This window comes from Oryctolagus cuniculus, chromosome 21, assembly GCF_051225735.1.
Source record: "Oryctolagus cuniculus isolate XC-2025 breed Fujian yellow rabbit chromosome 21, ASM5122573v1, whole genome shotgun sequence".
Taxonomy (NCBI): Eukaryota; Metazoa; Chordata; class Mammalia; order Lagomorpha; family Leporidae; genus Oryctolagus; species Oryctolagus cuniculus.
In genome coordinates this window covers 22,631,864-22,655,914 of record NC_142887.1, presented here as the reverse complement: position 1 = coordinate 22,655,914, position 24,051 = coordinate 22,631,864, and the positions used below count along the sequence as shown (strand labels likewise).

General features: G+C 60.5%; 1 protein-coding gene across 6 annotated transcripts in view; it reads right to left on the bottom strand.

The window, feature by feature from the left end:
- Positions 1 to 23,965, bottom strand: part of MVK (mevalonate kinase) — a 28,413-nt gene extending 4,448 nt beyond the window's left edge. Inside the window, exons 1-12 of one of the 6 annotated variants that reach the window (XM_089322902.1) lie at positions 23,828 to 23,900; positions 22,952 to 23,043; positions 22,348 to 22,523; positions 22,031 to 22,178; positions 17,374 to 17,518; positions 14,897 to 15,052; positions 12,474 to 12,577; positions 11,897 to 11,942; positions 8,106 to 8,196; positions 7,637 to 7,753; positions 4,846 to 4,999; positions 2,206 to 3,866 (exon numbers count right to left, since the gene is read on the bottom strand). In XM_089322902.1, coding sequence (XP_089179028.1) covers positions 3,715 to 3,866; positions 4,846 to 4,999; positions 7,637 to 7,753; positions 8,106 to 8,196; positions 11,897 to 11,942; positions 12,474 to 12,577; positions 14,897 to 15,052; positions 17,374 to 17,518; positions 22,031 to 22,178; positions 22,348 to 22,416 — 1,182 coding nt within the window. In that variant the 5' untranslated portion in view covers positions 22,417 to 22,523; positions 22,952 to 23,043; positions 23,828 to 23,900 and the 3' untranslated portion in view covers positions 2,206 to 3,714. The other 5 variants (XM_089322899.1, XM_008251373.5, XM_089322898.1 and 2 more) reach the window with 5 other exon arrangements.
- Between the last annotated feature and the right edge of the window lie 86 nt (positions 23,966 to 24,051).

Sequence of the window (24,051 nt, the reverse complement as noted above, 5' to 3'; positions counted from 1 at the left end):
TGCTGTGCTGGATGAAGAGAGAATTCAGGGTCCCGGCAGCCACAGGTGTGGGACCACAGAGGGTTCTGGACGTCTGGGGCACAGCTGGGGGACAGGTGACTACGGCCTGGGCGTTAGAACCACGTGCACACAGAAAGGTGGCCGATAACCAAACAGCACTGACGGTATGACCTCACTTCATTCACTGGACAGCACAGTGCATGCGCACACGTGCACACATACCCGCACACATACACGCGTGCACACGGGAAGGCGGCAGCTGCCGAGCGAGCAATCCCTGAGTGGGGAAACCTGGCGACTTCGCCTTTCTCACTTCGGCTCGTCTGGATTTCCTTTCTACGGCATTCTGGTATATGTACTCTGGCTTTCTAACAGCAAAAACAGCAATTTTACCAAAACAGAGGAGGGACTGGCCTCAAGCCCAGCTCTCTGCCCCTTCCTGGCACTGTCAGTGCTAAGACACGGCCAAGGGGCTTGCCCCAAAGCAGCCGGGGCCGGGATGGCTGCACACTAGCTCACCGGCCACACGGCTCTGGCTACTGGGCCTCAGCAGGCTCCGGGGGAGCATCTCGCAGGGCAGGGCCAGGCCACCCCGCAGCATCTGGCCTGGAACCAGCTGCCCAACGCGACAGGCTACCAGGGCCCCGAAATGCCCTTGGGGAGAAAGAAGACCTTGACAACAGGAAGGAGATGAGGGCGACCCAGTGGGACTGGCTGCCCGTCCCCCACATGGACCCCTGCCAGTCCTGGGACATTCTCTGTGGGTGACCCAGTGGGACTGGCTGCCCGTCTCCCCACATGGACCCCTGCCAGTCCTGGGACACTCTCTGTGGGTGACCTGGCAGCACTGGCTGCCCATCCCCCAACGTGGACTGCCGCCAGTCCTGGAATGCTCTCTGGGGGCGACCCAGTGGGACTGGCTGCCCATCCCCCAATGTGGAACCCTGCTAGTCCTGGGATGCTCTCTGTGGGTGACCCAGGGGGACTGGCTGCCCATCTCTCCACATGGAGCCCTGGCAGTCCTGGGATGCTCTCTGTGGGCGACCCAGTGGGACTGACTGCTCATCCCCCACGTGGACCCCTGCCAGTCCTGGGACACTCTCTGTGGGTGACCCAGTGGGACTGGCTGCCCGTCCCCCATGTGGACCCCTGCCAGTCCTGGGACACTCTCTGTGGGTGACCCAGTGGGACTGGCTGCCCATCCCCCCGCCAGTCCTGGGACACTCTCTGGACATCCGCCTCTGAGGGCGGCCATCACATCCCCCCTGGGTGGCAGAGGCTGGGAGCAGCTCCAAACACTGACCTGGGGGAAATAGCCACCCTTTGCCTGGCCGACAGGGTGCACACACTCGGCCACTGCCACTCTGGCAGGCTGGCTGGCCTCAGCTACGCAACCCCAGGGCTGTGAGCCAGCAGGGCACCTGGGTACCACTCGGACATCTCTGGGCTCCAGGGGCTCCCCTGTCTTTCAGCATAAGACCCTCACAGGGCCGCACACTTCCTTAGCACTCACTGCACACCAGGCCCTGCATTTAGGGCCTTATGAGCACCTCTCACACGGGCTTCACAAACCCTTGGGAAGGGGCACTGGTACCCACCTCGCAGGTTGTGGCCTGCAGAGGTGAACCGAGTGGCCCAAGGCCATGTGCAGCGTGGGTGGCACAGGTGACCCTAGGAGTCCTCAGCCCTGACCCTGGCTGCACGTTAGAATCACCGGGAGCTTTAAAAAGACCGCACGAGGGAGTGACGCAGTGACGGGCTAAATCAGATGGGGGTGGGGGTGGGGCCAGGCCCTCCGGGGTCACTCGCACTTGCCTCCAGGAGGGAGACTCGCAGCAGCAGGTGGCAGGAAAGGGTGGCACTGCCCATGCAAACTGTCTGCAAATGGGTATGGAAGACAGCTGGCTGCCTCCTGGGGGCCAGGCTATGAGGCCAGCCTGTGCTCCAGCAGACACCTGTGCCCACAGTGAGGCAGGCGCAGGGGCAGGGCGGTGGCGGGAACTTGGCCTCTGGACAACTCCCCTCCCCGGCCCAGGAGGCTCCCAGACAGCAAAGTGGCCCTCAGCCCCGGCTGCGCATTCAAATCCCGTGGCGGGGGAAAAAACACACAGGCCCAGGAGCCGCCCACAGAAGGCTTCCAAGCGCAGCCACAACCTGTGCCCAGAGCCACGCCGGGCAGGGGCAGGGACGAGGCACTTCGGAGAGTTTGCAGGAAATGGAATCCAGAGGTAAGTTTATTTTGGTGCAAACGGCAACAAAGACCCATGCACGCCCTTCCCCCACCGTTCTATGAACTTTTTGAAGAGCCCTCGCAGGGGCAGAGGGCAGGCTCTGTTTGACTCCCGCCTGAGGCTGATTGGCCCCATGGTCCCAGACAAGAAACTTGACCTGCCTGAGCTATGGGGTCCTGACCTGCAAGAGTGGATGAGACCCCTGCCCTGGGCAGCTGGCACGCACAGTGCAGCACGGAGCCTCGCCCAGAGCAAGCACTCACGCCTGACGTTTTACTTAGTGGTTCTGCCTTGCGGGGCAGGCCAGGGGACCCCCATCAGCCACGCCACCAGGGCTGCCTGCACAGGAGGCAGGGCTGGGAGAGGGGCCCCACGTGGGGGGCTCCCACGCCCAGTGAAGGCGCTCGGAAAGGCGCCAGCTGCCCCCTAGTGGCCAAGGGCAGTGGTGCACGGAGCCACGTGCACGGATCCCTGAAGTCCCTGCCCCAGCCCCCACCTTCCTGCCCTGCCTCTTGCAGATCCGGGCATCTGTTGGCAGAGCGCTGGCTGCGAGGGTTTTCCGGTGGCTTCTGAGTTTCAGAAAGAGCCGAGCTGACAGGCAACGAGGGCCAGGGAGGTGCCCGGCACCGGGGCTGTGGACACCCGAGAGTGTTTCCTCCCCCGGGGTCAGTGGGCTCCAGGAGAGAGCAGGTGGCACCGTCCCCTTCCTGCAGCTGTGCCGCGGGACTCACGGCCCTGTCCCAGCCGACGCGTCCAGCAAGGGTCACCTGAGAAAACCCAGCCCAGCCCTGCCCCTGAGATGCACCCCAAAAAATGCCCTGTTTCCTTCAGTTCTGGAAGAGCTGCACTGAGGAAGTGGGGGCAGAAGGGCCGGGGACAGAGGACGGCACGGGGGTCCGGGGGCTACTGGGCTCTCAGCCTCCTGGCCACGGCGTGCAGTGCTGTTCCCTCAAGGTCTCTTGTTCTGCCTTTGCCATCTTTCTGCGAGACCTTTGGGTAGACTGGAAGCCACTGCTCGTTGGTTCTGCCTCCACTCAGCTGAGTGGAAGGCTGAGACCTCCCCTGGACTGCACCAGGGGAGCCCACAGTGGAGCTGGGCAGAAGGCGAGGCCACCCGCGGCGCTGAAGATTCCAACAAAGGGATGCAGGACTGGGGCCCCAGGCAGGCTTCCTGGAGGCGGCGGAGGCAGAGAAAGCCCCTTGCTTAGGGCCAGACGCTGGCACCCAGAGCCAGCCACGGCAGCGGGGGTGCTGGGAGCTTGCAGGCAGAGGTGGACAGCCTGGGGCCGCACCCCTCTGGTGTGAAGGCTTGGGGACCCCGCCTGGCCCCAGTGGCCGACTGGCTGCAGGGCAGCCAGGACACGGGTGGCACGTCCCTGGCGGCCTCTCTGTCCATGTCAAGAGCAGCACAGAGGCCGACTCCAGCCTCCAGAATAATCCAGGGAGGGGCTTCTTGGTGGGGCCGCGGCGCCACCAGCTCGTCTCAGAGGCCCCCCAGGGCTTGCCGCACGGGGCCGGCCAGGGAGGCGGCTGAGTGGACGGAGACTCCGGGGGCACCGATGCTGGTCTCCCAGCAGTCGAACCCGCAGCCGGTCAGGGCCTGCTTCGTGGCCTCCACCTCTGCCCGTTCGAGATCTGGGGGTGGGGTGGGGGGAGAAAGGCAAGTCACCACTGAACACTGCCCCCACCCTTGGAGAGAGTTTACACTGTCCAAGGGGAAGGCCCAGGGGCCAGGCCCTCCTGCTGCACCTATGAGGCTCAAAGAGGCTGCCTGCAACCCTTGTGTGCTGAGACCCGAGTCCTGTGCCCTCCCTGGGGGGCCAAGGAAGCAATGGGCAGAGTCCCAGGGGCCCAGCCTCAGACAAGGGACTTCTGCTGGCTAAGCCCCAGTGTCCTTGGGTGGGAATGGGGTGAACACCGGCCCCTCCAGAGTGACCGGGGGGGGGGGGCTCCCATGGGAGAGCACACGGCACAGCAGCGGCTACACCGAACCCCCTCCAGAAACGACAGTGCTCACCACTGGCATGCACCCTGAACCAGCGGCCAGGGCCCACTGAAGTGAGGACACGGCCACCTCCCGAGGCTGGGAGTCCCCATGGAGGGTGAGGGGATGCCCCGGGCTACCGGGGGCTCAGCGGAGCACAGGCGAAAGGAAGGGGGCAGTCAAAGGACGACAGAGGGAGACGACCACGCAGGTGCACGGTGGCCCCTTGCCAACCGCACAGCAGGCGGGACTCACGGTGCAGCATGCAGCCCCATGCCCAGTGCTAGATCTTGCTCTTTCCCCCACAGAGCAATGGGAAGGAGACGCCTTTGTTTCCTGGGAAGGTCCACCCTGACCTTGGCCACAAGCAGAGGCGAGAGTGAGGAGCATGAAGGTGACCCCCAGACACCGCATCCTGGCTGCAGCAGGGCGGGCCAGGCTGGGCGGGGCGGGGCGGGGACGGCGCCCACCACAGCCCAGCCTTGAGCCAGGCTCTCCAACCTCACCCTGCAAGCCCGATGCTGTCATCCTTCCTTGGCCATGAGGACTAAAGGCCCAGAGAGATGAATTCACTTGCCCCAGGCCACACAGCTGAGCTGAGACTTGCTCACAGCCCCCTCTCCTCCATACCTGGCTTGAGGAGGGTGATGCCACAGCCGCCGCCGCCCGCGCCAGTGAGCTTGCTGTGCAGTCCGTGGGCCATGGTCACCTGGCAGAGCCGGTCCAGGGAGGCGTGGCCCACGCCGAGGGCGTTCAGATGGTGCTGGTTCATGTCAATGAGCTCCTGCAGGAGAAGGTCCCGTCTGTTTCCGCCCGGCCTGCCAGAGCCGGGGCCTCGCGCCCATCCTCACGTCTGCCCCGAGCGTCCGCCAGCCAGCGGCTGCGACAGCCAGCGGCTCTGACTGCCTGGTACGGTCAATGCCCCTGCTTCCTGCACGACTTCCCTCGGCATCTGGGTGGAGCCGAGCTCGCCCTCATGTTACAGTGCTTGGGGTTTATCCTAGGCCTGGTCATGGAAGCCTTTGGCCCTGGGGTCACCAGGCCTCTCCCAGGGATTTTTCTGAGCTGCTAGAACGGGGTGGGTTAAGGTGCAGGCTGCCACTGCCCCCTGCACAGCTGGAGGTTACAGGAAAGAGGGAGCGATTCCTGACCGCAGGGTTTCGGCCCCTGGATCGAGCTCTGCCTGAAGCTGTTACTGCTGGTCTCCTCAGTGGGGACCCAAGAAACCCCTTTTCTGGTCCAGCCTGGTGGAGACTTCCAACACTCGCGAGAGGAAAAGTCTCCAACAACATCCACCTTCCGCTGGCTGGCCTTCAGGATAGAGACGGGGTGTGGGTGTAGCTGCAGCGCGGCCATGAGGGGTGGCGCGAGCTAAGAGGTGTCTAGGGCTCTTCCATTACACCGAATAAGATTTCTGCTCTCCAAGGAGCAGACAGGAAGTGCACGGACGAAATAATGAATCTGAGAGCCGCTACCGCCCAGGCCTCCACCGCAGATATCATCCGACACGCTGGGCACCACGCTAGACGCGGGGTGGGAGGAGCACCGAGCCGGTGCCATCAGGAAGTTACACCGGGATCCCTGGAGGCGGCCGGGCCTGGGTTTGGGCTGGGCTCTGCCCCTTCCGGCCCGTGTGCTCTAGGCAAGGGATCCCCGCAGAGCCCGCACCATCAGCACGAGGCTTGTGACTTGCCTAAGGGCGCGGAGCTACTAGGGCAGGGCAGGCTCTGGCGAGCGGGTCGGCCCACCTCTGCAGAGAGCGAGCGGGGCTCAACAGCGCAAGGCTCTGCTCCAGGGCACGGGGCACGCCTGCGCACTGGGAGCTGCCAATCACCGAGACATCACTGGCGAGGCCCACCTGCTTCTCCCGCCCGGGGACGGCTGCTGAGACAGGGTTGGGGGGCCCCCCTCTCCGAGCCCACCTTGCACCCCTCCATGCTTGTGACAAACGAGCAGACAGGCATGATGGCCTGGTGGCAGCCCTGGGTGCCTCTCCCCGGCCCGGCGGGCTGGGGGCCCCTCTCTGCGCCTGAGCGCCAGGTGTCAGGCTGCCGAGGCGGGTTCCAGACACCTGTCACATTCTGATCCAAAATCTGTCACGGATCAGATGACAGGTGTGACACAGGAGAACAGCTCGCTGGTTGCAGTGCAAAGCTGTCCAGGAGCCGAGCTGTGCATTTCAGCGGCTGCCACCGCCAAAAATACACACAATGTATAATCAACACGCTCTTCTGTGGCATTCTCCGGGGGCTCCACGGGGTGTGTATTTTAGGCAGCGCTCTATCATTATTCATTTCCTACCCAGGGGGACTGCGTGCCCTCCTTTCTACGTGGAAGGAATTGAGAGCCAGCAAGGCGGAGGCTGGGGGCGGGGGTGGCCGGAGAGCAGCACAGGAAGTAGGTGGGGGGCCTGCACCTGGCACACAGCTCCTTAAAGGTCTGCAGAACAAAGGAGTCAACAAGTCAGCCAGTCTGACCGTGGCTCAGCCACTCGCTAGTCAGAAACTCCTTGGAGGAAGTCGTTCTCGCTCAGGCTCAGTCTTGACGTCTGTAAAATGGGGACAGTGGAGCTGCTGCACAGGGAGGTGGTTGTGAGGACCGAGGGAGATGGCACCTGGGCAAGGTGTGGCTCGGGCTGCAGGCTCTAACGGCTGCAGGGCAGGGGGCAGTGGCGGCCCGGCGGCCTCTGTTAGGGGCCGCTGGGTCCTGTCGTCCAGGGGAAGCTGGTGGCTTTTCACATCAGCCCACACCACCAGGCCACAGGGAGCCTGTCTGCAGCACAGCGTGGGTCCTCGGCTCATCAGACACTGACCATGTCTCAGACCCTGCAGCGCGGCCAGGGAGAGGAGCCGGGAGTCAGACTCCGGCCCGAGCAGGCCGAACTCTGGGGGCTCAGCTCCTCCTCCACGACCACACAGAAGGCGGTCGTCAGGGTTACGACAAGGAAAGAACAACTTTAGACCCCGTGTGACCCAAAGTGGGCAGGTGATAAAGTGACTGAGTAAACGCAGGCAACGATGGAGGAGAGGTGGCGGGTGAGAAGTCACCCCTGGACTGGTGGCAGTGTCCACCCACGGGACCCCCAAACCTGGCCCAGCTCACTGCTTGTGTGAACCCCCACGGAAGAGGATACAGTGAGACCCTTGCTCTCATGCGCACGCGTGCACACACACACACACGGACTCCCCCCTCTTCACCATGGAAGAGGATAGAGTGAGACCCCCGCTCTCTCTACACACTCACCCTCTCTCCCGCTCTCTCCCTGGGCCCAGGCCACCCCAGGATCCTCACAGCACTGGCCAGGGCCATGCCCTGGGACCTCTGGCCCTGGCCTGGGGTTTCTGAGCATTGAGAGACAGGGAGGCACCGCCTCCGAGAGCGGCCTGGCCGGGCACCCTAGAGTCTGTACGCGGGCTCTTACTTCCAACACCAGGTACTGCTCCGGGGTCGCGGCCACTGCCATGTCTCCCAGCACGCGCTCACACTCCAGGGAGATGGCATCTATGGAGGTCAGCAGCGGGGCCACAATCTCTGGGAACTGGAGGGACAGGAACGAGGGGGTGGTGAGGCCCGAGGGCCGGCAGGTGTCCCCGCCACATCCGCCCATTCCCTGGGACCGCCCCTCTCCTCCTGGCCTGTGTCTCCCTGTGTGCTGGCATCAGCAGGGGGGATTCCGGCTGCTAAGCCAGCGTGTCTACAGCCCAATCCCTGTTGTTCCAGGAGTCCCTGTCCTGCCCCTGGCTGGGTGTGGGCCTCCCCAGCTCTCCCTGCTCCCATCAGCCACTGCGCCGTCCCCCCAGCCCCCCACAGCTCATCAGCCAGAGGCAGGGCTCAGAAATCCAACCGTGCCAGAAACCTGCTGGGGGTGGGGCTGGGTGGGTAAGAAGCACCTTGAGCAGTCTGCTCCTGACGCCGGCCACGAGGGCTTTGGTGCTGCGTGGGACCTTGGTGTTGGTCAGCAGGATCTGGAGAGTTGGTGGCCTGCAGGGTGATAAGGAGGTGGGAAAGGGGAGCTGGGTGGGCACTGGGAACAACCTGGAGCCACCCCCGCCCCCATGCAGAAGAGGAAGAGGGAGCCCAGGGAGGGAACATGGAGTTGAGGGAGCGAGTGCTCCTGCCGCCGGCGACAGCCACCTGCTGACCTCAGCCCGCAGGCAGGGGGCGCTCCTGCAGCTCTTCACGCACTCACTCACTCAGCACCCACTGTGTAAGGAAACCCGGCCTGGCCCTGGGGCCCAGAAACAGAGAAGGGAGAAGGTCCTTAGAGGCTGCCCCTGGCGTGATGTGCCGGCTGAGCACCCAGCAAGGGGAGGAACTAACAGGGTGAAGGCGGGAAGGGCGCGTGTGGCCTGAGCGAAGCCTGGAGTCGGGTAGAACATGGCACATTCAGCAAAGCCGCAGGTTCAAAGCAAAGAGCAGGAGGGGCCAAGGTTCAACGGTGTAGGCTGTCCAGGCAGCAGGAGGGGAGCTGGAGACGTGGATCTGGGATGGATGGCACTGCAGGGAGGTGCAGGGGGCAGGGAGGGGGGTGCCCGTGCTGCCTGGCACAGGTGGCACAATTGCCCAAGACAGTGAGAGAAGGGTCAGGGGAGGCGGGGCTGCGGGGGACGGCCCCCAGGAGCCTGCCCTGGCCGCCCTGATGGTGCCCGGACATGACACCAGCTGAGACGAAGTCACATGGCCTGTCATTCCCACGGCTGCCACAGCAGTGCACGTAGCCGTCCCCAGAGAAGCTCGGTCATCCCTCCTGAGGCCTCGATCCCCACTGTCCTCGTGCTGGGCTGTCCTTGGGGACCCAGGCCAGCATCTCTCAGGGCTGTGGCCGACTGGGGATGGAAGGAGGAGGACGTGGCCTGAGACAGCTGCCGATCCCCGGGTACTTTTATTCGCTCTCTCTTTCACAGTTCGCTGTCGTAAACTCCAATAGGGCTGCCGACGGCTGCCAGCAACCTGCTCCATCTCACCGCCCACGAGCCCATGAAATTAATATCGATTCCCAGCCGCGGAGGCTGGCTCCTTCTTTCTTTCTTTTTCTTTTTTTTTTTTAAACTTTACAAAAGATGAACGTTCTATTTGGCTTTTCTCTCCGCTGTAAAGACAAGCTGTTTCTCAAAAGGGCAGCGTTCTGGGAGGCCACGGCTCGATCCACTCGGCAAACAATGTGTTATTTTATGGGGAAGCGGCACCCGTGGTCTGGGGCCGGTGGCTCCTCTTCCAGCCAGCCGTGGAGGGAGCTGGGGCCCGGCCTCCAGCCCATCACCATCTGCTCCCTGCGGTGCCCTGCAGCGGGCAGCCAAAGTCAGCTTGCTCTGGGCTAGCATCTCCCGGGGTGGGAGGAGCCCGTGCGTCCTGTCTTCATCTTGCTCAGACAAGCCCTGTGCAAACGCACCTGCCACTGGCCCCAAGCTGGAGGCTCCGTGTGACATCCAGCGACTGCCACCCAAGGCCATGTCCTGTCAGTGCTGTGTGCCCTGCGCCTGGACTGCGCCTCGCTCCCCCCACCCCCCACCCCCCACCCTCCTCTCCCTGCCCTGACCGCTCACCCCACTCTCACCTGGCCTCCTCGCTGCTGCCCAGCACCCCAGGCAAGCTCCTGTCTCCAGGCCTTTGCACTTGCATGGCCTGCCCTGACCTTGACGGCTGCAAGACTCCGTCTTTTATTTCATCCGGGTCCCTGCCCAAGTGTGGCCTCATCAGAGACCTCCTCTCCACACCCACTTTCTAGCCCCTGGCTCTGCCTTTCTCCTGGAGACACCGACCACTTCCAGCATCTCTCATCCCTGCGGAGGCCCTGCACCCAGCGCATCCTGGCAGCGAGGACCCAACAGTATCTGTGGAGCGGAGGAATCCATGCGGTGAGCAGGGAGCGGAGCTAACTTCTGAATTCCTGCTCAGGGTCCCCCGAGAGGCGGTGGGGGTGGGGTGGGGGGGAGGCTCAGGAGAAGTGACTCAGGCCAGTGCACCGGGCCGGCAAGCAGCACAGCCAGCCTCAAGCCGAGGCCTGCAGACCCCAGGGCCTTTGCCCATCACGCCGCCGCCAACCGACTGCTCCCCTGCCTCTGCCTCTCACACATCCCCCAGCAGACTGCACACCCGGAGTACACAGGCCACGTCTTCATTGGTTTTCTATCCCCACGACCTCATCCAGAGCCTAGGACACAACGGGCTCTCGGGAAACTGAGTGGATGGAATGCCACCACCTCCAGGAAGACTGCCCAGATATCTGTAGCCACGTTGATGATGCCCTCCCGGTCACACTCGGCCGCTTCGGAACCCTGGGGACGCCTTCTCTGGGCAATGCCATCGTGACTGCCTCCTCCAGCCAACCCAGGTGCCCAGATACCCAGGACCCTCCACTTGCTCTTCGGGAAGCCCAACAGTCAGCACAGTCATCTTGCAGCCAGGCCCCGGAGGCTCCACCAGCAAGGACTCCCAGAGCAGCCAGGGGAAGCCGTCTGCCCTCCCGCTGCTTGCTTCCTCCTCGAAGAGCAGGGTTTTTGCTAAGGGGGCTTGTGCCCCTCGTGCCCTCCAGGGCACAGGGGCAGGGGTGGGGGGATCTCTGCTGATATCTTTGGGTACCACAGCTGAGCAGTGCACCCGCCATCCAGGGTGCACTCTGAGCCCCCTCTCATGCACCTCCACCACGAGGAATGACCCAGAAGTCAATAATCCAGGGCCATGACTGAGCAACCCCAGGGTTCAGAAGGGCAGGCTTGTCGACTCAAGGGCTTATCAAATTTTTTTAAAAAAGAAAAAAGGCCTGGATTCAGAAGCAGCTGGGGCAGGTACAGGAAGAGCCCGGGGGGTGCAGGCAGCACAGCACGCCGAGTCGTTGGGCCGCTCAACACAGTGGCCCAGCTCACAGGGCAATGGGCCATGGCTGCGAAGGAGACCACACTGGGAAAAGGTAGAGAGAGCAAGGGAGCCCTGGGACCCTCATGGCTATGGGAAGGCCCACTGTGCCACCCCACAACTGGATCAGGGGCTTAGGGGTCGGCCAAGAGGGCGCCTGGCTCCTGCCGGCCTCCTATTTAATTCCCTGTGCCTAACGTTTCCACCGTGGGTGCAGATGGAACAGGGGAAGCTGGAATTTAGCATGTGTATTTCGTTACCCCAGAGGGAGGGGCGAAGAAACATCCATCAGACTGACAGCCGCCGAACGTCCCCTCTGCCCTAAGCCGCTCACGAGCCTCCTGTGGGCTTCTGGCCTGCCTCGCCTGCTGCGCCTCCGCCCACACCACTCCACTCTCATGTTCATGGCCAGTGGCTCTTGGGTGCATGCCTGGCCCCACGCCCCCGCCCCCAGCCAGACCGAGGGCTCTGAGACACTGGGGCTGACAGTCTGCTGTATATCCCTAGGCCCTGGCTTAGCATCACCAGGAACACAGGACGACACCAACTCCTGTTTCCTGAGTGAATGAATGAACGAGTAAGTGACTGAGCAGCCTGGGGTCCGGGGCCACAGCCACACACGACTTCCCCTCTGCTGAAGCTCAGGAGAAGCAGGCAAGGAAAAAGCAGCTGCTGGGTCCCCCTCCCTGCCCCAGGGGACTGTGGGGGCCACGCAGGGGAGGGAAAGTCCAGGACACCTGTCCGGGTGTGACGTCATAGCGACACAGAGCCCGCCCCCTCGAGCAGGTGGGTGTGGCCAGGCTGCAATGGGTGGCTCCACCCCCATTACCTCTGCAAAGCTGAGATCTTCCCTTGTTGGTACCGCAGCGCTCCTCCTGCAGAGAAAAGGGTGGGGGTCTGCGCTTAGCAAAGCCACGGATGTTGGCCTCTTGGGAGAGGGCTGGACCTTGGGTAGGGGTCAGAGTTCTGCACCATCAGGGAGCAGGATAAATGACATGACTTGTCGTCATCTCAGCTTCGGTCACTCAAGCCTCAGGTCCAACAGGGCGAGAAGGCCCTTGCAGGCTCCGCCAGGAACACGGTGCCCCGCCCCTCACCTCCAGGCAGCCGGCTGCACTCTGGATGGCCACGTGGCACAGGTGGGCCCAGTCAGCAGGGAGCCCACCAGAGGGAAGGCGTGGAAGCCCCACGGCCGTGGTCCTGCAGCCTGATGGTGCAGGCTCCCCAGGGGAGCCCACGACCCCGCCTCCTGCCCAGAGATTCTACTTCAACGGTGTGAGGCAGGGATTTCTCCCACTGCCCACCCCAGCCCCCAAGCAAGACCATGTTCTTTCCCTCAGACCCACTCATTCTGTTCATCCCAAACCAACAGGGCTGGTGTATGGACAAATGCAGGCTGTGCCTACCCCACGTGCTAACGGCGTTGTCCACTCCGGAGGGGTTCCCATGAATCACTCTTTCGCCTTGGAAGGCCCACTTGTTGATTAGTTCCAAATCGTCCTTGGCCCACCTGGAGACACAGAACTTGGTCTTTACCGTAGGGGCAGGGTAGGGGGGCTGAGGTCCCCTCAGGGCAGCTTGGGATTCCCGCAGTCCTCCTGTGCCCCTGACTAGCTGAGTGATACTGGGCCCGCCACCTAACCGCTGAGTCTGCTCTCCTTGCGTGGTTAACGCTGGCCACGTGCCTTGCAAGGTGTCTCCTGAGGCAGCCCCAGGGGACAGAAGGGGAACCCGAGGCCCACAGAGGTTAAAACAGCACCTGCAGGGTCACAGTGCCATTCACTGCTACGTCAGATCGACTTCTGCTGACTCAGAGCCTGGGCCCCGACCTACTAGACACGGTGCCAATGTTTAGTCTCTCACTGTGCGCCCAGGACTACGCTCACAGCAAGGAGCACAACAGACACAGCCCCCGGCTTCCTGGCGCCGAGGGCAGTGCGCTGCGGGCATTGAAGTGCCAACGAGTCAGTGATGCCGTGCCATTTCTCTACAGTCAAGGCGGTGCCAGCTGAGCAGCGTGCCTGGGCGACAGCCAGGCGAGGCGTGGGGGCCGGCCAGAGGGGGCAGCCTGGACAATGCCTGGAACTGGCTGCGAGCTGGCCCTGCCTGGGAACCAAAAGGTGGCAGCAGCAGCAGCGTGCCTGGGGAGCAGTGAGCTACCAGGAGGGAAGTCAGTGGGCAGCGCCCGAGGCTGCGCCCGGCCCTTTTCCCACTCTGCCTCGTTCTTCCCAGCGCTTGTGCCAGGAAGTGGGGCGGCGCTGGGGCCTGCTCTCTCCAAGGGCTCGGAGACGGAATGGCTGGTCTTCGGGGCAGCTGGGAGAGGCAGCAGGACAAAGACTTCACACACATGCACGCGTGCACACACACACACACACACACACACACGGTCATCTTCCACCTCTGGGTGTGCCAGCCAGCGTGAGCCCAGGACAACCAGGCTGCCACCAGCCGAGGTTACGCCCGGCAATTAGCTCCTGGTAATGAGCAGCTGTCTCATAGCCTCTCTCGTGAGTCCCAGTCTGATCTCCCAGGATCCCAATGTCAAGGTCAGAAGAGACGCCCACGGGATCCCTGGGTCCGGCCCTGATTCCCAGCTGAGGAACTGAAACCCCAGCATGACAGCCAGCGGGTCACCTGTACTGAAATTCCTGGCAGTAGCCAGCCGGCATCACCCGCAGGGCCAGCCTCGCATCCCCGGCGGATGCTTCCCTCGAGGACAGCGGCCTCTGGACGCACACAGGCATCTGACAAGCAGTGCTGGGGAAGGCGGAAGGAGACTTCCCCTCCACAGCTCCATGGGTGCTGTGGTTAGGGGGCTCAGTCTGAGTTCAATCGCGAGTCTGAGGAGGACCCATCAGATGCGACAGAAACCCTAACAGGCTGGACGATCAAAACCGCTGCGTTTCCATGCCACGTGGGGAAGAAAAACCGAAGGCAAAGCCAAGCTCGGGCAGAGGAGCGAGCTCCCTGGCTGCGGGCCTGTGCCCCATGTCCTTGCTTTGTGGTCCGACTTAGGCTGTGAGCGTGTGGCTGGTGGCACACAGCTGGGTCATGCTGGCACCTTGGGCTGTCTGGGAAGCTTCTCTGCAGGCCACCCTGGGGACAAGTGAGAGGGGCAGGGTGTCCGAAGCGGCACAGCTGGGCTCCCCGAGGCTGGTACTGGAGGGCTCCCTGAGCCAAGTGGGCCCCTGGAGATGCAGCACAGCCTGGGGCCTGGTCTACAAGGCGCGGGGCCCAGGCTGCACAGGGCCTGTGCCTGACGAAGACTCTGTTGAGATGCTCTGCCATCGGCCTGGCTCTACGGCCCCCCTGACGCATGTGGTCCCCACCCGCGAGGCCTGCAGGGATGAGGCAGGCCTGTGGGAGTAGAGACGCCCTCCCCTGAGAGACACACCTCCCGATGCCAACCTTCCATTCACGACGGTGTGGCCACACCTCACTGTTACCCTTGGCCAATGTCACCACCATACAGAGGACGCTGGAGCATCAGAGGTCCCACAGTGCATCGGTGCAGAGCAGGGGGGGTTCGCTAAGCCACTGCCTTCCACACCCTGACTCAAGTTCCTTTCACTGCATACCACTTGAACCCCAAAGAGCCAAGGTGGGCGCGACAGGTGGGGAACCGACACAGTGGATGAGGACAGCCTGGGCTCAAATCCTACTCCACCCCCACAGCTGGGCAGCCCCGGGCCTCAACTTCCTCATCTGTAAACCGGCGCCATGACACCTCTCGCCTCGCAGGGTGGCGGTGTGGTCATTGCCGGGGAATCCAGGCTTGGGGCCTGACACCTGAGAGGGGCAGCGGCTGGGGTGGGGGGGCTGCGGTTACCTGCTGCTGGGGGCCCCGTCCTTCTGTGGGTTTGGGATATCCTCGCACGCAGTCAGCAGGGCGGCGGCCAGACACACGGAGTATGCGGCACTGGAGCCCAAGCCTGCGCCGGTGGGCAGCTCCGACCATACCACGATATCCAGGCTCGGCAGGGCCCTGAAACACACCAAGGCACCAAGCCTGACACTTGTGGAGGGCAGTGGGGCCCAGGACTAGACACTGCTAGGGCCTGCGTCCGAGCATCTGGCACAGTTTGCTGACTGGGGGGAGATGTCCTGGCCCCAGATCCATCCCGACTGGATGCCAGGGGATTATGGCGGATCAGATAGGAAGTGGGTCCTGGATTCATTAAATCACCAGCTCATCCCACCAGGGCCTCCCCTAGCCGGGCCTCGCACACCACCAACCCTTTCTCTGGACTCCTTCCTGTTCCCACACGCGCTGGCCTCCTTCACGGCCCTGCTGTCAGCGCAGGCTGGTCCCTCTCCTGGGAGGCCCCTGCACCCTCCGTCATCCCCCAGAGGGACCCCCCCCTCCCCCACAGACCCTTCAAGACCTCACCAATGTCATTTCCACTGTGATGCTGTCCCTAACTACCTGAAAAATCCACCCCTAGCTCTGCCTCGAAGACCCCTGGCTGGAAGTTCACCCACTGATGCCTCATGGCAGTGAGCTGACCATGTCCAGGGGGAGGCCTCTGCCAACGTACAGCGTCCACTTCCCGGCCGGGGGAAACACACATTGGCCAAGTTCAGAGTCACTGCACTTCTGTGTGTTTCCCCAAGGGAGGAGGGTCAAACCCAAGGTTCGGTAGACTCCACTAAGTACACTTCCCATCTTCCAGACAGAAGAGTCGTAGGAGAGGGTAGGTGATTGGGACAGAGGTTAAGATGCAGCTTGGGACACCTGCAACCCATCGCAGAGGGCCTGGGCAGGAATCCCAGTTCCACTTTGTTTCTTTTTAAAGATTTATTTGTGTATTTGAAAGGCAGAGAGAGAGAAGGAGAGAGGCTTCGATCTGCTGGTTCACTCCCAAATGGCTGATCCAATCTAAAGCCAGGAGCTTCTTCCAGGTCTCTCATGTGGGTGCAGGGGCCCAAGCACCTGGGCCACCTTCCACTGCTTTCCCAGGCCATAGCAGAGAGCTGGATCGGAAGTGGAGCAGCCGGGACTCAACTCGGCACCCATATGGGATGCTGGCCCGGCAAGTGGTGGTTTCCCCTGCTACGTCACAGCACAGGCCCCCCCAATCCTCCCCCCACCCAGTTCCACTTCCAATTCCACCTTCCTGCTAGTGTGCACCCTGGGAGGCAGCAGGTGTTGGCTCGGGTGTTGGGCCCCTGCCACCCCGGTGGGAGACCCAGATGGAGCTCCTGGCTCCTGGCTTTGGCCTGGCTCTGACCCTACTGTTGTGGGCATTTGTACTGTGAACCAGTGGATGGGAACTTTCTCTTTCTCTCAAGTAAATAAAATTATTCAAAAAATAAAATTACAAGACTGACTGTGCCTTTTTAAACTACACATGCGCACCCTCCCCAGGTGGGGGGATTCTGAAATGCTCCCCCCACTGGTGGGGACATGCCCCTTTCCCCTTGAAAACCCCTGTGTCCATCAGCAAGTGTGGGGCCATTTACGAAGGCATCCTGGGCCGGGTGCAGGGTCCCGCGGCAGCGGCGGCTGCTTGAGCGCAGGGCTGCCCTTCTAGCCCCACACCTGAGGAAAACAGTGTGCTCACCACGTGCCAGCGTCAGGCCCACTTTACATGTAATTCTACTCCTCAGAGAGTCTTCGGAGGAAATTACTAACAGCAGCTAATGTCAGTCTAGCTCTGCGCCACGTACTTTAGATGAACTAACTCGTTCAACCTCTAGGAGTTCGGTGCGATCACTGCACCCATTTTACAGATGAGGAAAGTTGAAGCTCAGAGAGGCTGAGCAGTTCAAGCAAGCTAGCAAGTGGCACAGCTGGGGCGTGAGCCTGCACGGCCTGCCTCCCGAGCTTACGCCTTCCAACCCTGGGTGACCCCACCTCAACAGTACTCCTGCCCTCTGGGGCTTGGCTTTCCCAGACTTTCTTGGAGCCATGTCCCTGGAGCCCGTGAGATGCGGAAGAGAGGCAGCTGTAGAAGCCTGGCTCGGGAGATGGCGTGTGATGGATCTGAGACCAGAATCTGGCTCTGGCTCCACTGGAGGCAGAAGTGCGGGAGTGAGTGTGTAAATGTCACTGGAGGGAACTGAACGGATTTCCCAGCTCTACTGCCTACTGCTTAGCTGCAGGGCCTCAGTGTGCTGACTCCTCCGAGTCTGGCACCAGGTACTGCCCTCTTACGGGGGCTGTCACTGATAACAGCAGGTCCACCGCAGGGGCCTGCCAGGCGCCAGACACGCACTGAGCCCCACTGCCATCAGAAACCCGGAAGGCAGCAGGTGCACGCCCCAGCCGCGCCCACAGAAATCCTCCCCCGACCACGCACACACCTCTGCTTCCGGCAGATGGACAGGTACAGGTACAGGAAGGCGAGCACAGCCAGGTGCTCGGGCCCCGCACCGTCCACAGAGAGGCCTGCCACCTCCTTCAGCTTCTCCACTTGCTCCGGGGTGGGCGTGGAGACGTCGCCTTGCTCTGTCACATAGGCAAAGAAGCAAACACAAGTGGGCGAGAGGGCTTTGGGTGCAGAACACCAAAAATCGAGTCATTGCTAGAATTAGAACGCGGGTGACTGTGAACGTATGGTCCCAGCACCAGGGCTGAGTCCATCTGTGGACTCCAAGCTTTGAGGGGCAGGCAGCCTTGGCTTTGGGGTGCTGTGTGGCCTTAAGCATGTGACTGAGCCTCTCTGAGCCCTGTTTCCCTCCTTGGTACAAGAGGCACGGGCACAGCCGCAGTACCTCATCACAGCGTAGCTGTGAGCGTGTAATTAAATAAGGGATGGAAGATCCTCACTACAGGTCCTGGCACATGGTAAGTGCTTAATTAATAGACATTTAAAACGCACACGCACAGAGAGCGAATGCTAGTTCAGTCACTCAGGGCCTGGCGTTTTACCTTCCGTTATTCAAAACCCAAATCAAAGGCAGGATTAAATTATTCCCCGAAAGATCATTAGGGAAAACAGGACACTCTCACAAAGTCAGCGCCTGGGAAAGGCGGCTTGGGCAGGGGGGGAACGGGAGGTGGCGAGTGTTTTCCCGTGCAGCAGCCTGGCCTCCTCCCCTGGGAGGCTGGGGAGGCAGGGCAGGTCTGGCCAGCTTGCCTGGACGATTCCCACTCAAGCTGCGGGTCAAGTTCTAGAGGGAATGTGAAATGGAGTCGGCTGCGCCCGCAGCAGGAAACTTCAGGGTCTCCATTAAGGAAATACATATTGGACGGATTACTGATACACAGAACACAGCCAGGCTGGGGTGCCTGGGAAAGCCCAGATGTTTAATGCTCTGTGATGGGGGAGGAATGGCTGTCAAGGGCCTGGGTTTTGGGGGCCGGGGCTGTGGTGCAGTGGGTAAAGCCCCGGCCTGCAGTGCAGGCATCCCATGTGGGTGCCAGTTCGAGTCCTGGCTGCTCCACTTCCAATCCAGCTCTCTGCTATGGCCTGGGAAAGCAGTAGAGGATGGCCCAAGTCCTTGGACCCCTAAACCCACATGGGAGACCTGGAAGAAGCTCCTGGCTCCCGGCTTCAGATTGGATCGGCCATTTGGAATCAGTGGATGGAAGACCCCTCTCCCTTCCCCCCTCCCTCCCTCTCTCTCTCTCTTTCTCTCTCTGTAACTCTGCCTTTCAAATAAGTAAATAAATCTTAAAAAAAAAAAAAAAAAAAAAAAAAAAAGAGCCTGGGCTTTGGAGTTCAGAAAGACCCGGGATCTGAATACTTCCTGTGCCACCGACAAGCTCTGTAGCCTGAGCTCCCTGACCTCTGAACCTCACTTTTCACATCCGTGAAATGGGGATGAATCAAGCACCTCCAAAGCGGGAGAATTCTGAGTGCTAACATATGCGAGCACACTTGGTTCAATCCTGGGACACACAAGGGCCCAGTGCATGTTCACTGGGGCCACAGCCATCAGGAGGGCACCAAAGGCTGCTCGAAGAGAGGTGCAGGTGCCATGCCCTGGGAGACAGCAAGTCTCCGAAAGGCCGGAGCTCCCTTGGCGTCCCACAGGAGGTGGACTAACACGGCCTGACCCAGGTCCTGCACCTGCTGTCACCATCCTAGCGCCCACCTTCAACGTAGGCGACACGACTACTCACGGAGGCCCCGGCAGCCTGCCTGGCCGCCCCAGTCGGGTGCTCTGAGACAGGTGCCTGCCTGCTGGCTGCTTGCACCCCACGCTCCTGACGTACGGTCTCAGGGGACCTCTCCGGCCCGGCGGGGCAGGTCTGTGCACCAGGCGTGAACAGCCAGTTTCTGGGGCTCTGCCTGCCTTTTGGGGTGGGCTCCAAAGCAGTGATTCTTTTTTCTTCTTAATTAAAAAAATTTTTTTCTCTTTAATTTCTTTCTTTCTTTTTTTTTAATGACACACAGAGAGAAACAGAGAAATACATCTTCCATCCACTGATTCACCCCCTAAAATGTTCACAGCGACAACTGGGCCAGACAGATGCTGGGAGCCCAGAACTCCATCCAGGTCTCCCACGTGGGTGGCAGGGACCCAGGTACCGAAGTCATCCCCTGCTGCCTCCCAGGGTGCACATTAGCAGGAAGCTGGAATTGGGAGTGAGCTGGGACGCGGACCCAGGCTCTCCCACATGGGGTGTGCACACCCCAAGCAGCGCCTTAACACCCACGCAGTGCATAGTTTTTGTTTGTTTTGTTTTTATAATGTGCATTTTCTGTGAAATTTTTGGAGGTCTTGCACATCTATGGATTTCAGAATTTTTTACACCAAAATAAACTTATCTTTACTTCCATTTCCACAAATGATTTGAAGAACAACTCGTCTGTGCGGCTAAAGGCAATGAGGCGATTCAGAGGCACCATGAGCTTAGACATGGAAGTAGCTGCTCTAAGATGGGGATGTCCACTCTCTCTCTCTCTCTTTTTTAAAGATTTTATTTATTTATTTGACAGGTAGAATTACAGACAGAGAGAAAGGTCTTCCTTCCATTAGTTCATTCCTCAAATGGCCCCTATGGTCGGCGAGCTGCGCCGATCCGAAGCCAGGAGCCAGGTGCTTCTCCTGGTCTCCCATGCGGCTGCAGTGCCCAAGCACTTGGGCCATCCTCCACTGTCCTCTCGGGCCACAGCAGAAAGCTGGACTGGAAGAGGAGCAACCGGGACTAGAACCGGTGCCCACACGAAATGCCGACGCCGCAGGCATAGGATTAACCTAGTGCGCCGTGGCGCCGGCCCCTGGGATGTCCACTCTCACTCCATTCCCGCACAGCCTGGGGGAGTGGCTGTGGCTTCCATGAGAGAACAGGAAGAGGTGTAAAGGGGTCAGGTGTGGTTTAGAAAAAACACCCTAGAGGATTCTCATTTGCCCCATCCTAGCGAGAACCCTGTTGCAAACAAGGAGGCATCTGCCCAGAGAGGAAGCCGAATCGGAGAACAAACTCCCGCTCTGGCATAGGCCAGGGCTCCGCTGACTTGAAACCTGCCTGCCCGTGGACAGATGCAATGTTCCCAGGGCTATCAAAAGTTGGCACAGAGTGGGCAGGTGTTTGGGAGACGGGCCGCCACCTGGGAGCGCCTGGGTTTGATGCCTGCTCCAGCTTCCTGCTGGTGCAAACCCTGGGAGCCAGCAGCACAGCTCAAGGCACTGGGTCCCTGTGCCCATGTGGGAGATCTGCAGTGAGTTCCCAGCGCCCGGCCTGGCCACTGGAAGCATCTGGGGAGTGAACCAAGTTGACAAATTTCTCTCTCTCTCTCTTCCTCTCAGGGAAAAATAAAACAATAACAAAACAATAACAAAAAGATCAAAAAGTGCAAAACCCAATCAAGGATAGCACCAAGGTCTTTATTGGTACAAAACAACAGTGTTGGGGCTGGCACTGTGGTACAGTGGGTTAAAGCCCCAGCCGGCAGCACCAGCATCCCATGTGGGTGCCGGTTCGAGTCCCGGCTGCTCCTCTTCCAATCCAGCTCCCTGCTAATGCCCCTGGGAAAGCAGGAGAGGATGGCCCAAGTCCTTGGGCCCTTGCACCCAGGTGGGAGCCCTGGAAGAAGCGCCTGGCTTAACATCGGCTCAGCTCCGGCCATTGCAGCATTTTGGGGAGTGAACCAGAGGATGGAAGGCCCCCCCCCCCCATCTCTGTGTCTACTTCTCTTTGTAACTCTTTCAAATAAATCTTAAAAAAAAAAAAAAAAAAGTCTTGATCCACCAAAGAAGAAAATGGACACAGACATTTCTGAATGATTTGTATGACCAGACCCAGTTTTGGTTTAAAAAAACCAGTCTTTCCTTATCTCAATCAATCACAGTGTCCCTCCACAGAAACCGAAACTGATCCAGAGGAATTAATCCCATAGTGCTCAGAGTCATTACTGGGGGGGGAGGAGGAGCAATAACAGAGATTTTTTTCAAAAGTCATAACGTCCAGTTATTGACTATGTTTTCCAGTTAAAAGCATAAGCTACCCTACTGTTTTTAAAATAACAAAACTCGAACACATCCTCCTTGCTAAAAGAAATATAACAGAGAATAAGGCTCTTGGTGTCCACTCCTCAGTTCTCAAAGCGCCCCCCTCCCCAGGAACTGTCACTGTCAGTTTGACACCTACCTGTCATCCAAGGCCTTGTCCTATACAGTGACATGCAGACTTGCACGTGGGAGGGGTCATCGAAACGTTTAGGGGAAAATGCATTATTATGAAAAAAAAAATCCTGCCTGGATTTCAAAAGTTTTTTGCACCAAAATAAACTTGATCTTTCAATTCCACTTTTCCACGTACGCTGAAGGTGGTCTGCGTTGCTGTTTTGCATTGTGTGTTTGTTCACTCAACCTACAAAGATTCAGTGCCTCATGTTACACCTTAATCTAAAAAAACAGTTGACGAAGGGAGCCAGTGTCCTGGGGTCAGCATGGACAAAAGGGCTGGGCGCGGGCTCCCGGGGGCGGGGCCCGGAAGAACCACGCAGCCGCCCTCTGCCCTCCTTCAGGGCCCAGGCTCTCTGCACACCTGCTTTGTCCCTGGACTTACCCAGAAAGCTCGTGTCCAGCTGCTGGAGCCTGGCCACATCCCAGGCCCTCTTGCTGCCAATGTTTGGTAAGTGGAGGCCCACTTGCCCATGGCTGTGGGGCTGAAGCCGGAGGAATGTTCTCAAGTTCAAGGCCACAGCTAGGGCTACCTAGAGAAGAAGCCGGAGGATGGGAGCCAAAGAGGTCAGTGTCACTGTGCTGAACTGAGAGAGAGCAAATACCAGCACACAGGCCACTGCCACCCCACCCTGCCAGGCACTACTAATCAGCTGTGGCGCAGCGACCACAGAGCCACCACCAGTCAGTGAGGAATTCCACCTGCCGATATCTGCCTTCCCGTGAGAGGGTTCTCCACACCCAGGAATCACTTCTGCATAAGCACTGCATCTTCCGAGGGAAGCAGAGGCAACGGAGACGAGGGGTGGCAGAGCGGAAAGAAACAGGAGCTTGGGGGTCCACTCCTCACCCCACCAAACTGCCAGGGACCTTGGTGCCTACAAAATAGGTGAGGGAAAGTTTCCAGTTCTCTCTGGGCCTCACTGTCACCTGTGTACAGCAGGACTACGAGGACGGGCCTGGGGTAGGGTGGGGGCGGCGACAGCCGTGAGGGTGGAATGAGACAGTGAGACCGAGTCTGACTCCTTTGCTGGGTCACCCTTTGAAGTTGGAAGCCTGGCAATGCCCCGGCGTCCAGTCCTCCACCGTCTACCCCTCCCCCCCAAAAAAAACCCTCACTTCCGGGGGGATCTCCTTCCACTCACAACAGCTCTCCGCGATCTCACCGAGTGGGACCAGAGAAGCCCTTAGGCGAGCCTCAGCCTGTGTTTCTCCCGCCTCTGCTCCAGGGCTTCCTGTGAGATTCGCGCCAGGCACAAGGGCTGCCCGATCCCAGAAGGCGCCGGGGCGAGGGGGGGTCGTCTACCTTGCCGTGGACCACGGCGTGTTCTCCGTGGAGGATCACTTTCCCCGGAGCAGACACCAGCAGGGCTTCCGACAGCATGGCTCCTGGCACTCCTGGAGGTGAAAACCAGGCGGCAGAGCCCGGATCCCCAGTGTCAGAACCAGCAGGGAGAGGACGAGAGAATGCCCGGGTGAAGCCCGGCATTAAAACCCAAAAGGCGGCTGCCCGCCAGCGCGTGCTCTGCGCCCGCGGAGCAGTCACCCGGATACATCAGAGAGATCCGAGTTCAAATCCCAGACGCTCCACTCCTAGGGATGCTGCCTCCGCTCACGCACCTGAATAGGCCATGAACTCGGATTCCCCACCTGCCACCCGGGGACAGTACGTGCACCTGCTCCAGTGGGTCGCTAGGAAGGCTAAATGCACGCAAAGGAAACTCAGCAGCGCCCGGCACGTTGTAATCGCGTGATTCCGGCCAGCTACTCATCGCCGGCTGGCTCCTCTTGGTTTCAGCTTCTACTATTTCTACTGCTGAAGGTGGACTTTTAAATGAAGCCGAGCACCAGAAGGAACCCCGCGCTCCCCCCGACGCGGACGGTGTTGCCAACGCATCACAGCCAAAAGCAAGGCTGCAGAAAACACCTGTCAGTCCCCGTTCTGCAAGATGGGGTCCCAGAAGGCGGCAGCTCAGGCGCACTAGGAGCTCGGAGCTCCCGTGACCCCTGTCTCGTAGGCGCTCGCTCACCGCAGCTCGGGTCACACCTGTCAGATTCCGCCCCTCAGCGCGGGTTCTCGAGAGCTGAGGAAAACTCCAGCAGAGAACCTAGGCGCCAGGCCCCGGGTCGTTCCGGGTCCCAGAACCTCGCTCCACCCGGCCCCGCGACCGCGACCTCTCACCTGCAGCTATCGCGACCCCTCTGCGTGGGACCTCAAGCAGCCCCGGCACTCCTCCATCCCGGAGTTCCGATGCTCCGGGGGGGGGAAGGCGGCCGCGTCCTTCCGCTCAACCAATCAGGACGCGCGAGACGGGAATCCTTTTACTAATTGGCTTGAGCATTGGCCAATAAAGATTGCGGCTGAGCCGCCCTGGGTTCTCCCGCCCCGCTCCTTCTGTAAACCAA